We start from the raw sequence: 12,500 nt of genomic DNA on the forward strand, positions 1-12,500 counted from the left end.
CAAAAAGACTGTAAAGGGATGTGTGTTGAATGTTGCTAAAAGCAGTGTGATTTTGAATCAGATTTACAGGGGGTAGAAGCAGAAAATTGTTTTTGATTTTCAAATGATGATGGAAACCTGAATGATACCATGGTCTTGAATTCACAAAGTATGGCCTTTACTTGAGTTTCCACCCAAAATAGCATTAATTACATTTGTATTTTTATAGCATTATCAAATGCAGATGTTGACAATATTAATGAAAAGTATCAGTAGGAATTATGCTTTCAAATAAAGCAATTAAGGCTGGAAAACAAATCTTTGAGAAACTGTATATTCCCTAATATGTTTGACATACTGACATCAGTGCTAGATGAATTAGGATTAGGATTAAGATTCCATTTTGAACTATTTAGTTTATGTGTATAGACAATAGAAGTTGATTCATATTCAATTCAAATGCAAAAGGTGTCTTACTATTTTCTTTTTGCACTTATAGGGCACATGAATTGCTTGATAAGAAATGTTCAATTCAAATTGTTCATTTAACAGTGCAGTAATAACGTGACCACCAGGAGGCCAGAGTACAAAAAGGAGTACAAGAAACTGGGTTTCCGCAATGACATCAATCCTGCACAAGACTTCATGGAAACCCCGCCTGGCATGCTGGCTCTGGACAACATGATATTTTTTGCCAGGAATCACTCGGATCAGTGGGTATTGCAGATGGTTTTGCTTCTTTTTCTTTCTATCTTTTTTGTATTTTTATTTTCTTGCTCTTATTCTCCATCCCCTTTATCTTGTATCTCTTTGTACTCTTTTTCCTTGTTCTTCTCCTTTTTCTTCTTCATTTTCTCTTTCTAATATGTGTCTGTAGTTTAAGATCAGGCCAGTTGTTCTGTGCAATAATGTGAAAAATTGAAAGCACAGAGATTAAGGTACAGAATAATAATATGACAATGAAGGCAGCACATTTTAAAACAGGCAATGAAAATATTGTATATAAATTTTAAAATCCAAACATATGTAAGCAAAAATATAAAAAGTCGGGCGATTAGAATAAAGAGGCGACACAAGGAATCTAAATCCTCGAGTGTTCATTTTGAGTTCTCAATTTTTGCCTTTCTAAGATTTAGTGTACTATAATGATTATCTCTTTGCCTGTGAAACAATATTGACAAAATTACAGTGGTCAGTGCATGTACCTAGGGTTGATAAGCTAAGAAGATTAATGTCCCATATTCTGATCAAAGTTAAGGACATAATGTTTTAATAAAGCCAGTTTATCATTTTCATTTTTGTTATTATTATTATTGTTATTATTATTGTTATTATTATTGTTATTATTATTATTATTATTATTATTATTATTATTATTATTATTATTATTATTATTATTATTATTATTATTATTATTATTATTATTATTATTATTATTATTATTGATATTTTGTTTTGCAACAAATATAAACTAAGCAGAAACAAATAAAACCAAATATCAAGCTAGATATATCCTCTATTATTATGTAACTAGTAAAGCCGTTTTGAAAGACTGTATTGGAAAGCCAACCTAATCTTCCCTTTCCCATTTTTTCACAGATATGCCAAGCTAGTTTTGGAGAACTGTTATCGAGCTGACTCCCATGAATGCCCCTTTGGACGAGCCAGCATTGAACTTACAAAACTCCTCTGCGAGATATTGAAGGTGAGCTGCATATTATATGGCTTTTTATATATATATATATATATATATATATATATATATATATATATATATATATATATATATGTATATATGTATATATGTATATATGTATATATGTATATATGTATATATGTATATATATGTATATATATGTATATATATGTATATATGTATATATGTATATATATGTATATATATGTATATATATATATATATATATATATGTGTATATATGTGTATATATGTGTATATATGTGTATATATGTGTATATATGTGTATATATGTATATATATGTATATATATGTATATATATGTATATATATGTATATATGTATATATATGTATATATATGTGTATATATGTATATATATGTATATATATGTATATATAAACTTTTTTTTATGATTGTGTGTGCATGTTAAATTGTATGTTTGTGTGTGTGTTTGATCCATTTGTAGAATCAAAATGTAATGGTTTCTTAATGTTAATTTTTGTATCCTTTTATAACAGACAAAGTAAAATCTGTTCAGCTTATATACAATCCATTTTGTATGTCTAGATAAAAAATATAAAGTGTAGATTGAATCAGTATTGAAGTTAGAATGTAGTTTAGCACTTATTTTTTGTTGAAAACTAATTGACTTTATATTATATAAATAGTTTTATAGTAGTTCAAAACTATGTATATAAATTTTTGAATTTAAGAATATAAATCAAGAGTGCTTTGTTCAAGGATTTAAATGTAATCTGCTTATACAAAGGAATTGTAAATCTGTTCTGCTTTGTCCATGAATCTGAATTGATGTCCATTTTATCCAGATTGGTGAGGTCCCAACGGAGCAAGGGCAGACCTTCCATCCCATGTTTTTCTCGCATGATCATGCCTTCGAGGAGCTCTTCTCCATCTGCATTGTGTTGTTAAATAAAACGTGGAAAGAAATGAAGGCAACGACTGAAGACTTCAGGTAAGAGTGCTTTTGGATGGAAAGTCTTAGTTATGAATGTGTGAATGTGATTAGGAAGAAGAAAGGGATAAGGAGGTAGAATAAGAGAATTTGAAAGATTTTATTTATTTCCTTTTTTAAACTTTTTATTATTTATTTGTTACAGTAAAGTATTGAGTGTCGTGCGGGACCAGATCACTCGCACAAACAATGAACTACCTTCAACCCTGGACAAGTTCCGTGTCAAGATCAACAGTCTCACATACGCGGAAATTGCTGAGCTCTGGCAGCAAGAGCGGATCAATAATGAGGAGCAGGAGATGCAGGCTCCTCCCATCAAGTACGTAAAATTTATCAGGCTTTACGTTATAGTTGGACGCATAGTAAATAATAAGAAATCAACTGCAAGTTGATGATTGTAATTTCAGAGGATGAACCTTTCCAAAAATTTAAATTTTGATGTGTTTCATTTATTCAGTTTTGTAATCAGTCGTTGATCTTCCACAGGGAGTTGAGAAAGCAGCTGGAGCCGGAAATCCTTGAACTGATCCAGCAACATCGTCTAAGGTTCCTAGTGGAGGGTACCAGGTTTAGATATGGCAGAGGCATGGTGAGTAACTCTTAATGGTTAATGCTATCGCTTTTGTAAATGTTTGAGAGATTTTTAAATTATGTTTGTTAGATATTCCTCCACTCTCAAACTATCTCCTCTCTACTGTTCCTCCTCCTCCCCATTCTCCTCTACTTCCTTTTCGTCTTCTTCCTCCTCCTCCTCCTCTTCCTCCTATATGTCCACTTCTATCTCATCTGCATCTTCCTCTTCATCATCTTCAAAAGCTCTGAATCACACATGATTGCCTTTTTTTCCCCTTCCCTGTAGCGAGCAAAGGACAAGTTCTGGTACTGCCGGCTGTCGCCCAACCATAAGTTCTTCTACTACGATGACTGTGATGAGAAGACTGTGCCAAGCATAGATGAGCTGACTAAGAAGATCAGCATAGTGGACCTCAAGGGCATTGTGACGGGGAAGGAGTGCCCGCACATGAAGGATAGGACAGGGTGAGTGTCTGTGGCTTTGTGTATTTTGGGTGCATTTGTGGGTGAGTGTGTTTCTCTGTTTGTTTTGTATTTTTTGTAGGACTCTTTGTGTGCAAAGGGAAGGAATCTATGTCAGTGTTTGTGTGTGTGGTTGGGTATTTTTGTGTGTTTATGTGAAAGAGGGAGAGGGAGGGGGGAAGAGGGGGAGAGGGAGAGAGAGAGAGAGAGAGGGAGAGGGAGAGGGAGAGAGACAAGGGGGGGAGGGGGGGGAGAGAGGGCAGGGAGAGAGAGAGAGAGAGAGTGTGTGTGTGCATGTGTGTGTCTGTCTGGGTGTGTGTGTGTCTGTCTGTCTAACTGTCTGTCTGTCTCATTAGATTAGAAAGAAATAATGAGAGATAGTTTTTCTGTATTACCTTACAAAATTATAAATTTTACCTTGAATTTTTTTTTTACAGAAAAAAAAGTTCTTCACAATTAGCCTTCTCCCTTATTCTTGAAAGCAATAATGTCAACGAAACAAACAGCTTAGACTTTGTTGCTCCAGAGGAAACCATATATAATTACTGGATAGATGGGGTAAATGCCCTACTGCGTAAGTATTATGTGCATCATTATATCATTTTGTATATCCACTTATTATTCCAATTTATTTTTCACCCTATTTTTTCAAGATTATATTGAATTTGTGTCGTATTCAGAAATTCTGATATGCGTTTTGAACACCTTGTCTATTCTTTGAGTTATCATTCAGATATTGAGACTTTGAACCATAGTCATGTTGACAAATGTAAAAAGGTATGAATGAGAATGAATATCTTCATAATACAAGAGATGTATTTGATTGGTTTCGAATATATCTTTGTCAGAAATACATGAAGGTAGTGAAGATATTTATTCTCATTCATAACTTTCTACATATTGAGATTTTATTGGATACTGAAAGCAATCTAAAATATTGGAATGATCTCCCTGTTGCAGGTCAGAGAATGCCCAGTGTTGCTGCCAACAGGGACCTGGAGATGCTACTAAACATGGAGATCAAACTGCGCCTCCTTGATGCTGAGGGGGTCACCATACCACAGCAGGAGCCTCCCATTCCTCCTCCTCCTCCAAATTACAACTTCTGTTACCAGCTGAACTGAGGCAGGCTTGAGGCTAAAGCTACCTTTGGAAACTAAGGTCTGCTTGAGGTGAAAGCTATTGTTGTAAAGCAGCATTATTAAGTGATGAGGGTAGAGTGTCTTTTAGAATGTCTTTGTCCTGTGTGGAACTGGACACATCATCAGCACAAAGTCCCTCAGTAATACCAGTAGGACTTGGTATTAGTGATTTCCTCTGATCACATGTAAGATATTTTTTGTAAAATGGTGGTGAAGAAACTAGCTGAGGGAATTTTGCTTTGTTTTATATTTTGATTTGAAATTTGTGATATTGAAACAACAATCAGACACAATTCCTGTGACGGACTGTTGTCATATCCACCTGTTGGCAAGGTCAGGGTATCATTAGTATGGGATATGCTCAGTCTTGCATTCATAAAAAGTAGTTATGGTATTGAGATACTTTCCTTAAATTAACTTCTGAAAATTTGTCCTTGTGACACATGTGTTAGGTAAAATATTCAAAGGAAAATAATCATGAAATTATTGTAATTATATGGAGAATTAAATTTTTGGCTTCGGCAGTGAAGCGATTACTGTTTTGCCTTGTTCATTAATTTTTTTTTTTTTCGTGAAAAGACTAAGGTCATTCCACAATGTATTATAATGTTGCACCAACATCTACACATCAGCATACAGAGATGTACATATATATATACATCTTCGTACATGCACTTGCACACACACACACTGTCACAAACACATGCTCTGTCACATTAACCCACACACCCAGTCACTTAATAACACATTTTTGTACTCAGAGATATTCCTCTTTGTACTCCTGTCTTCAGTTGTAGTGGTGCATGCTTTCCCTAGTCTAATAAAGTGCTATTATTATTCCCACCTGGGTCACATATCATGCATCTAGTGTCATGAAGTCTAGTGTCAAGTAGTGCAATTAAGAATCATGAAAGATTTTTTTTCTCTCTCTCTCTCCCTGATCTTCTTTTATTTTATCTTCTTCCTTTTGTTGTTGTTCTTCTCATTTTCTTTTTTTTTCTAATTCCCCTTTTTTCTCTGCTTGTTCCTGGTCATCTAGGTTTGTATCTATGAATGTCTGTGGTTGTAAGTATCTGGTTGCTTTCCTGTGTGTGTGTGAGAGTGTATGTTTGTGTGGACGTTTCTTTGATCGTATGTGCTTTTGTGATGTCATGCTTATGCTTATATGTATGTGTGTGTTTGCCAGAGCTTGTATGTGTTTGTATGTTTGTGTGAAAGTTTGTGTGGCATGGCCATATTTATATGATAGAATTAGTTGCATTCATAAGCATTGAACTTCCTATGTATATCTACTGTATATGACCTCTCTCCTCAATAATATTGTTCCTCTTACTCAGTTTGTATATATATATATATATATAAATATATATATATATATAAATATATATATATATATATATATATATATATATATATATATATATGTGCATATATGTATGTATATACATTTATACACATATTTATTTTATGTATACAAATGTTGACCCTGTGCCAAATCTACTTGTATTTATTAGTATAATTCCTAAGATTACTTGTCTGTGTGAACAATTAGTTGTTTAAGTTGAATCAGATCTTTCAATTATACATTGCATGTTTTTTATGTACGTTAATTAAATATTATGTTTGTTAAAGATATTAAATCTTTTTGTTTCTAAATTTCAAATTATGGCTACTTTATATGTTAATAAATAGTTTTGATTTATGTGAATTGTGTATGTGATTATTGATTTTTTTATAAGGTCAGATCAATGCATTTCGATTACATGTTTCAGTATTTTTTGTTACTGAATAATAAAATCAACAATGCTTTAGTTATTAACTCATTTATACCCAAAATATTTTTTCTTAACATCTTAATTTTGGTGTATATATGGTTAGATTATGAAGCAAGGCCTTGATTTAATTCTAAATATTCCTGTTTGTACATAATTAGGTGTGGCATATATGTTAATCTAGGCAAATTCAGTGACATTTTTCAAGATGGATGCAAGCTACACATCCTTTACTTTTAGGTATTGTAGATTTGGGATAGAAAAAAAGGAACAATGAAAAAGACTTAACTAACTTGGCGTGAAAAAGATGAGCTTTTCACTTAAGATTTCCTTTTTTTCCAGAAAGTCTATGACAATTTCATTTAGATATACTAAAAGCATCTGGGATTTAACTTTTATTTTTTTTACTTTAAAAGTGGTCTCCAAACTTGCTGTTTTGGCACTGTTGGAGACGGGATCAGTCCACAAATTCATTCTTGACTGCCTAACACTTGTTTCATATATACATAATAAATTTGCTCTGGGTTTTCACACATATGAAACTTGTAGTGGTAAAACTCATGAAATACAATATACAGAAGTTTCTATTTATTAGCAGTTTAGGAGAATTTTAAAATACGAGTAGATATTCTGTACACTTTATTTACAAAAGAAGAAAATATTCACAATTGTACAAATTTGTATTGGCCATGCAACACTACACATTCAATATGAACATATCAAAGATTGTCATTGCAATGGCCTGATATCACGAAGATACAAGAAGAGATGATGAAAAGGAAAATTATAATAAATAAAAATGAAGATGGTGTAAGTACCTGGAAGCCTTAATCACTTAACTTATCACTGAGGTTATCATATGAAGCCATCTTGCTTTGCATAGAAGTGCGAGACAAAAATTCCAAGAACTCTCAATAACATGAAATGGGATGTGTGTGTTTGGAGGCATCATGTTTACTCTTCTACATTCATAGAATTACAGAAGGAAAAAAATCCACAATCGATTGGGAAGAGAATGAAGTTAGAAATCTTGTTGATCCTAATCTAAATTTGTATAAAAGCGTTTATATCAAGTAAATGAGGGGTGTCCTTGGTTGAATACCTTCACAGATAAATGCCACATGCACCTCACAGGCACAGAAGAGAAAAGCTTTTAATTATTAAGAACATAAACCCCATATTCACAAATAAAATCAAGAATGCAAGAATAAAAGCACCATATGATAAACTTCCAAAATAGGACGGATGGAAGGAGGCAATAACAAAGTAATAAACAATGATACACGTACTGAGTAAAAATGAGCAATATCAGATTCGTTATTTTCCATAAGAATAAAACAAGGGGGAACGCAGAGACACATGATTACGTTAGGGCCTTTTTACTTTATTACTTCTACAAGGTACAAAGAAGCAATAAAGGAAAATAACCCATTTCCTTACTCTTCCTCTCCCTGCTTTATTCACCTGTTCAGCATAAATTCCCCTCCTTATCTTTTATGGAATTAATGGTAGTTATTGCATATTGAGGTTTTTAAATCAAATAACTGAGGGCTATCAAAGATATGGATATCATAGTTTGCATAATTACCTTTCCCCCCAGATCATTTCACTTTCATTATGTATTATTTAATAAATACAATATTACAACGCACAATGTAGACAAGTTTGAAAAATAACTTAAATTAGTATATCAATATAAAATCACTGAAATCCCAATAAACAGAGTATCAGCAATCTATCTCTGTAAGATGCAAACATATACAAATAGTCAACTCTTTTCTTCTCAGTTTCATAAGTACAAAATGGGATTCATACACAATATAATTACAAACATCAACAACTGAACAGACCATTTGAAAGAGAGTATATATCACATGAATTAACTGATGGCATTGGCGTCTTGCACAAAAATAGCAATACAGTCTCCATTGACTCCCGCTACAACTGCAGTATGGCCTCCGCTGAACTGGCCTCCTCCCTCTGCATCCTCCAGCCCTCCCTGGGCAAGGATAACTGTCCCCGGCGGGAATCCGTCCATGGTCAGCCTCGGGGCGCTGGCCGAAGTGTTGGCTAAGAGGGCGGCGGCGTTGGTGCTGAGTGCCCTCTCCAGCCCAAGGTCTGAGTTCGTATGTACACCAAGAGCCCCGCTGTTCTCCTCCTCGCCTTCCGCACTGCCCTGTGAGGCGGCAATGCTCGCGCTTATGGTGGAAGCACTGGTGGTGATGGCATTGGCACTGGACACGCCTAGACTCGTAGCACTGGAGGGGTTGCACAGGCTCTCGTCCATGGCAGCCACGAGGTTGGCCTGCTCGCCCACCAGCTCCTCCCCTAGGCCCAGGTTGAGACTCACTTCCTCCTTCCCTCGCAAGCCCTCGTCTGCAGGCTTCAGCTCTTCGGGAGCCAGCTTCTCGTGCTTCTTCAGGTGGATCTTCAGCGTCACCAGCTGGATAAACTTCTTCGGGCAGTACTGGGAAGGAGTGGGAGACATGTTTGAAAAATAACTTCTAAACTGATACATCAATATGAACTAATTAAAATCATGGAAGAGTACAATAAAAAGATTTTTCTATGGGCATGTGAACGTACTAAACAAAAATGTATTTTCTTCAAATTTTTGTTTATGACCATGGATATTTATGTGAGAGAGAGAGAGAGAGAGAGAGAGAGAGAGAGAGAGAGAGAGAGAGAGAGAGAGAGAGAGAGAGAGAGAGAGAGAGAGAGAGAGAGAGAGAGAGAGAGAGAGAGAGAGAGAGAAAATATCAGAATTACAGAGGGACAGAAACAACAAACACAGAGACAGACAGAGGCGTGGGTGGGGTTATCCAGGAGAAAACAACTAATGACACTCGGAAAGACAAAAAATGAAAGATCAACCATCCGGAAAAAGCTAACCAAAACCCTAGATAACCTTGGCAAAAAAAAAGATCCTTCGCCCAAAGGGGAGACAAAGACTCACAGGGCACTTGTGGGGGCGTTCCCCTGTGTGGATCCTCTCGTGGCGGTGCAGGTGGCTCAGGTGGGAGAACTCGCGGCCGCACGCGAAGCACATGTACGGCTGTTCCTTCTTGTGGATCCTGCAAGCAACCCGTGTGTAAGGAGGGGAAACTTTTACTGTGTTGGGAAATCTTTCTTCCCCTACGTATAGACGAAAAAAACAAGGAAATAAAAATACACACACACACACACACACACACAAAACCTCCCCACCTACCGCATGTGATATTTGAAGTCGCTCTTCCCGAAGAAGTCTTTCCCACACAACTCGCACACATACGGCCGCTGCTGCATGTGCTCGCGCTTGTGGTGTTGCTTGAGGGAGGCCGGCCGCTTGTACGTCTGTCGGGAGGGACGGAATCATTTCGTTGTCGTTTGGTGTTATGTTCTTTTACATTATATGTAGGTGTTTATATATTACACACACACACACACACACACACACACACACACACACACACACACACACACACACACACACACACACACACACACACACACACACACACACATATATATATATATATATATATATATATATATATATATATATATATATATATATATATACATTCCTAGCTTTATCACTATTTGGTTCACTGCCTATTCATGTGACTTTCCAGTCTTGAAAACTAAGTACACAGTTACTACAATTGCTGTTGACATGACATATCATCTGACCAACACTACTTCCATGAGATGTTTATGTTATCCTGCCATAAACCGCCCTAAAAAGGAAACCACGTAGGACTGACCTTCTTGCAGAGTTGGCAGGGATGCAGCTGCGGCGGCGAGCGGTGCTTGAGGACGTGCTTGTTGAGGGTGGAGCGGTAGGCGAAGGTGTGTCCGCAGGTGTCACACTTGTACTTGTGGAGGGACGCGTCGTGGGTGGCGATGTGCTGCTGGAAGTTCCACCGCTTCTGGAAAACCTTCCCGCAGTTGCGACAGGTAAGCGGCGCGACCGCCCCCGCGCCGCCGCCGCCGCCGACCTTCGTGTCTTCGTCCAGGTTGAGGTCGTCGCACTCGCCCTTGAGAGCGATGTTGCGGCTCTTCTTGGCCGAGATGGGACGGAGGCCCGGCTTACGCGAGACCTTGGCCGGCGGCGACAGCGTGTCCAGGGAGACGATGGGCAGCAGGGCCTTGTCCGGCAGCGTCATCTGGTCGAGGTCGTCCTCCGTCTGCGGCTCCAATTTGATGCTGGCGAGGGGCAGGGCGGCCTTGTCGGCATCCATGTGGTCCAGCCCTGAAGCCGAGTCCTCGCCGCCGCCGAGTCCCGCCGGAGCGCTCTCGCCTTCCTCTATCTCCGGCGGGAGGGACATCATGGTCTGGCCGTCCTGCAGGAGGCCGGGCCGGTCCTGCACGTTGATCATGATGGTCTTTTCGGACAGCATGGCGCGCGGAAAGTCGTCCTCGCTCAGCGCGTCCGGCCGCGCCGCGTCGATCTCCAGCACCTTGTTGCGCGAGCTCTTGGTCCCCTTCTTGACCACGTAGGACACCCTCTCGCCCTCGATGTGCACCACCAGGTACTCCTCCTCCTCCTCCTCCTCCTCCTCGCCCTCGATGTCCTCTTTGGCGACGGGGTGAGCGTTCACGGGCGTTGCAGTGATGGAGGTGAGGGCGGCGGAGGTGCTCAGCTCCTGCGGCCCCAGCAGGCGATTCCTCCGCTCCTCCTCCTCCGCCGTGAGACACGTGTGTGACTTGACCTCGGCGGTCGAGAACACCTTGTTGCACGAGGCGCACCTGTGCTCCGTGCTGTCGCCGTGCTCCTGCTGCTCGTGCGCCTTTAGCTCGGACTTGATGGAGAACTGCGCGCCGCACACCTGGCAGTAGTAGCTCCGCCCCGTGGAGGTGCGCTGCCCGCGGATGATGCGCGCCGCCTCCTGCAGCGTCATGGGCTTCTTGTGCTCGAGCTTGGAGTGCTTCCTGAGGCCGGCGGCGCTGCGGAAGGTCGCCGGGCACAGGGGACACACGCCTGCCCCCGGCTGGTGGCTGGCGCGGTGCTGGTGCAGCAGCGTGACTTGCGTGAAGCGCTTGCCGCAGGTGAAGCACACGTAGGGCTTGATGCCGGTGTGCAGGCGCTGGTGCCGGATCAGGTTGGAGGGGTGGCTGAACTGGCGGCCACAGACGTGGCACACGTTGCTCTTGATGCCCAGGTGGAGGTTGAGGTGCATCTTGAGGTCGTGCGGGCGGTAGAAGCCCTTGGTGCAGAAAGAACAGGTGTAGGGGCGCTCCTTGTTGTGCACGGAGCGCACGTGGTCCTCTAGCATGAGGCTCTTGGGGAAGGAGAGGGCGCAGTGCGGGCACTTGTAGGGGCGGGCCTCGTGGTGCGCCTCGCTCTTGTGCAGGCTCAGCGCCACGGCCGTGTCACTCGTGTGCTCGCACATATCGCACTGCCACACGCCGTGGCCGCGGTGCACGTGCAGGTGCCCATGGTACTGGCGTCCCGACTTGAACTGCGTGCGGCACACGGGGCACGTGAGGCCGCCGGGGTTCCCGCAGCGCCGGTTCCTCCGCGGCGGAAGCAGGGAGTCCCTTGTGGCCAGCCGCGCCTCGATCGTGCCCGCCTCGTCCTCCGGCAGCCGGGCTTCCTGCCGCCCGCCCTCGCGACGCCCGCGCCCCGCACTCACGCTCTCCTCCAGGGCGGCGGAAGGGCGTGAGTCTCGCACGTGGCTGGGGGCGGAGCGCGCGGGCGCGGGCAAGGCGAGGGCGGCGCCGCCGTCTTGCTCCTCGAGCTTGATGGGCGCCACGCTCAGCAGGAGGACCTCCTCGTCCGGGCGCCGGCCCTCGTCAGCGCCTCCGTCGCCGTCCTCGAGGCGAGTCCCTCCCGCGGCCGCCGCCCCGCCCACGTCGGCGGCCCCACTGCCGCCGCCCACGAGCACGAGGTCCCCGTAAGCGTGCTCCAGGTGC

General features: G+C 41.1%; 2 protein-coding genes across 4 annotated transcripts in view; one reads left to right on the forward strand and one right to left on the reverse strand.

Annotated features, from left to right (window-relative positions):
* Ced-12 (engulfment and cell motility Ced-12) overlaps nt 1-6,638 on the forward strand; it is a 15,516-nt gene extending 8,878 nt beyond the window's left edge. For both annotated transcript variants that reach the window (XM_070139383.1, XM_070139384.1), the window contains exons 9-16: nt 532-692; nt 1,579-1,684; nt 2,505-2,650; nt 2,796-2,969; nt 3,137-3,239; nt 3,510-3,688; nt 4,123-4,259; nt 4,646-6,638. In XM_070139383.1, coding sequence (XP_069995484.1) covers nt 532-692; nt 1,579-1,684; nt 2,505-2,650; nt 2,796-2,969; nt 3,137-3,239; nt 3,510-3,688; nt 4,123-4,259; nt 4,646-4,809 — 1,170 coding nt within the window. In that variant the 3' untranslated portion in view covers nt 4,810-6,638. The remainder of the gene's footprint in view (nt 1-531; nt 693-1,578; nt 1,685-2,504; nt 2,651-2,795; nt 2,970-3,136; nt 3,240-3,509; nt 3,689-4,122; nt 4,260-4,645) is intronic.
* A 585-nt stretch (nt 6,639-7,223) lies between these two features.
* The window catches only part of LOC113824133 (zinc finger protein 585A), a 9,870-nt gene continuing 4,593 nt past the window's right edge, over nt 7,224-12,500 (reverse strand). For both annotated transcript variants that reach the window (XM_027376880.2, XM_027376881.2), the window contains exons 2-5: nt 10,349-12,500; nt 9,811-9,935; nt 9,556-9,673; nt 7,224-9,066 (exon numbers count right to left, since the gene is read on the reverse strand). The exon at nt 10,349-12,500 is cut by the window's right edge and continues 623 nt beyond it. In XM_027376880.2, the coding sequence (XP_027232681.2) occupies nt 8,479-9,066; nt 9,556-9,673; nt 9,811-9,935; nt 10,349-12,500 (2,983 nt within the window). In that variant the 3' untranslated portion in view covers nt 7,224-8,478. The remainder of the gene's footprint in view (nt 9,067-9,555; nt 9,674-9,810; nt 9,936-10,348) is intronic.

The sequence above is a fragment of the Penaeus vannamei genome, chromosome 25, assembly GCF_042767895.1.
Source record: "Penaeus vannamei isolate JL-2024 chromosome 25, ASM4276789v1, whole genome shotgun sequence".
Lineage (NCBI taxonomy): Eukaryota > Metazoa > Arthropoda > Malacostraca > Decapoda > Penaeidae > Penaeus > Penaeus vannamei.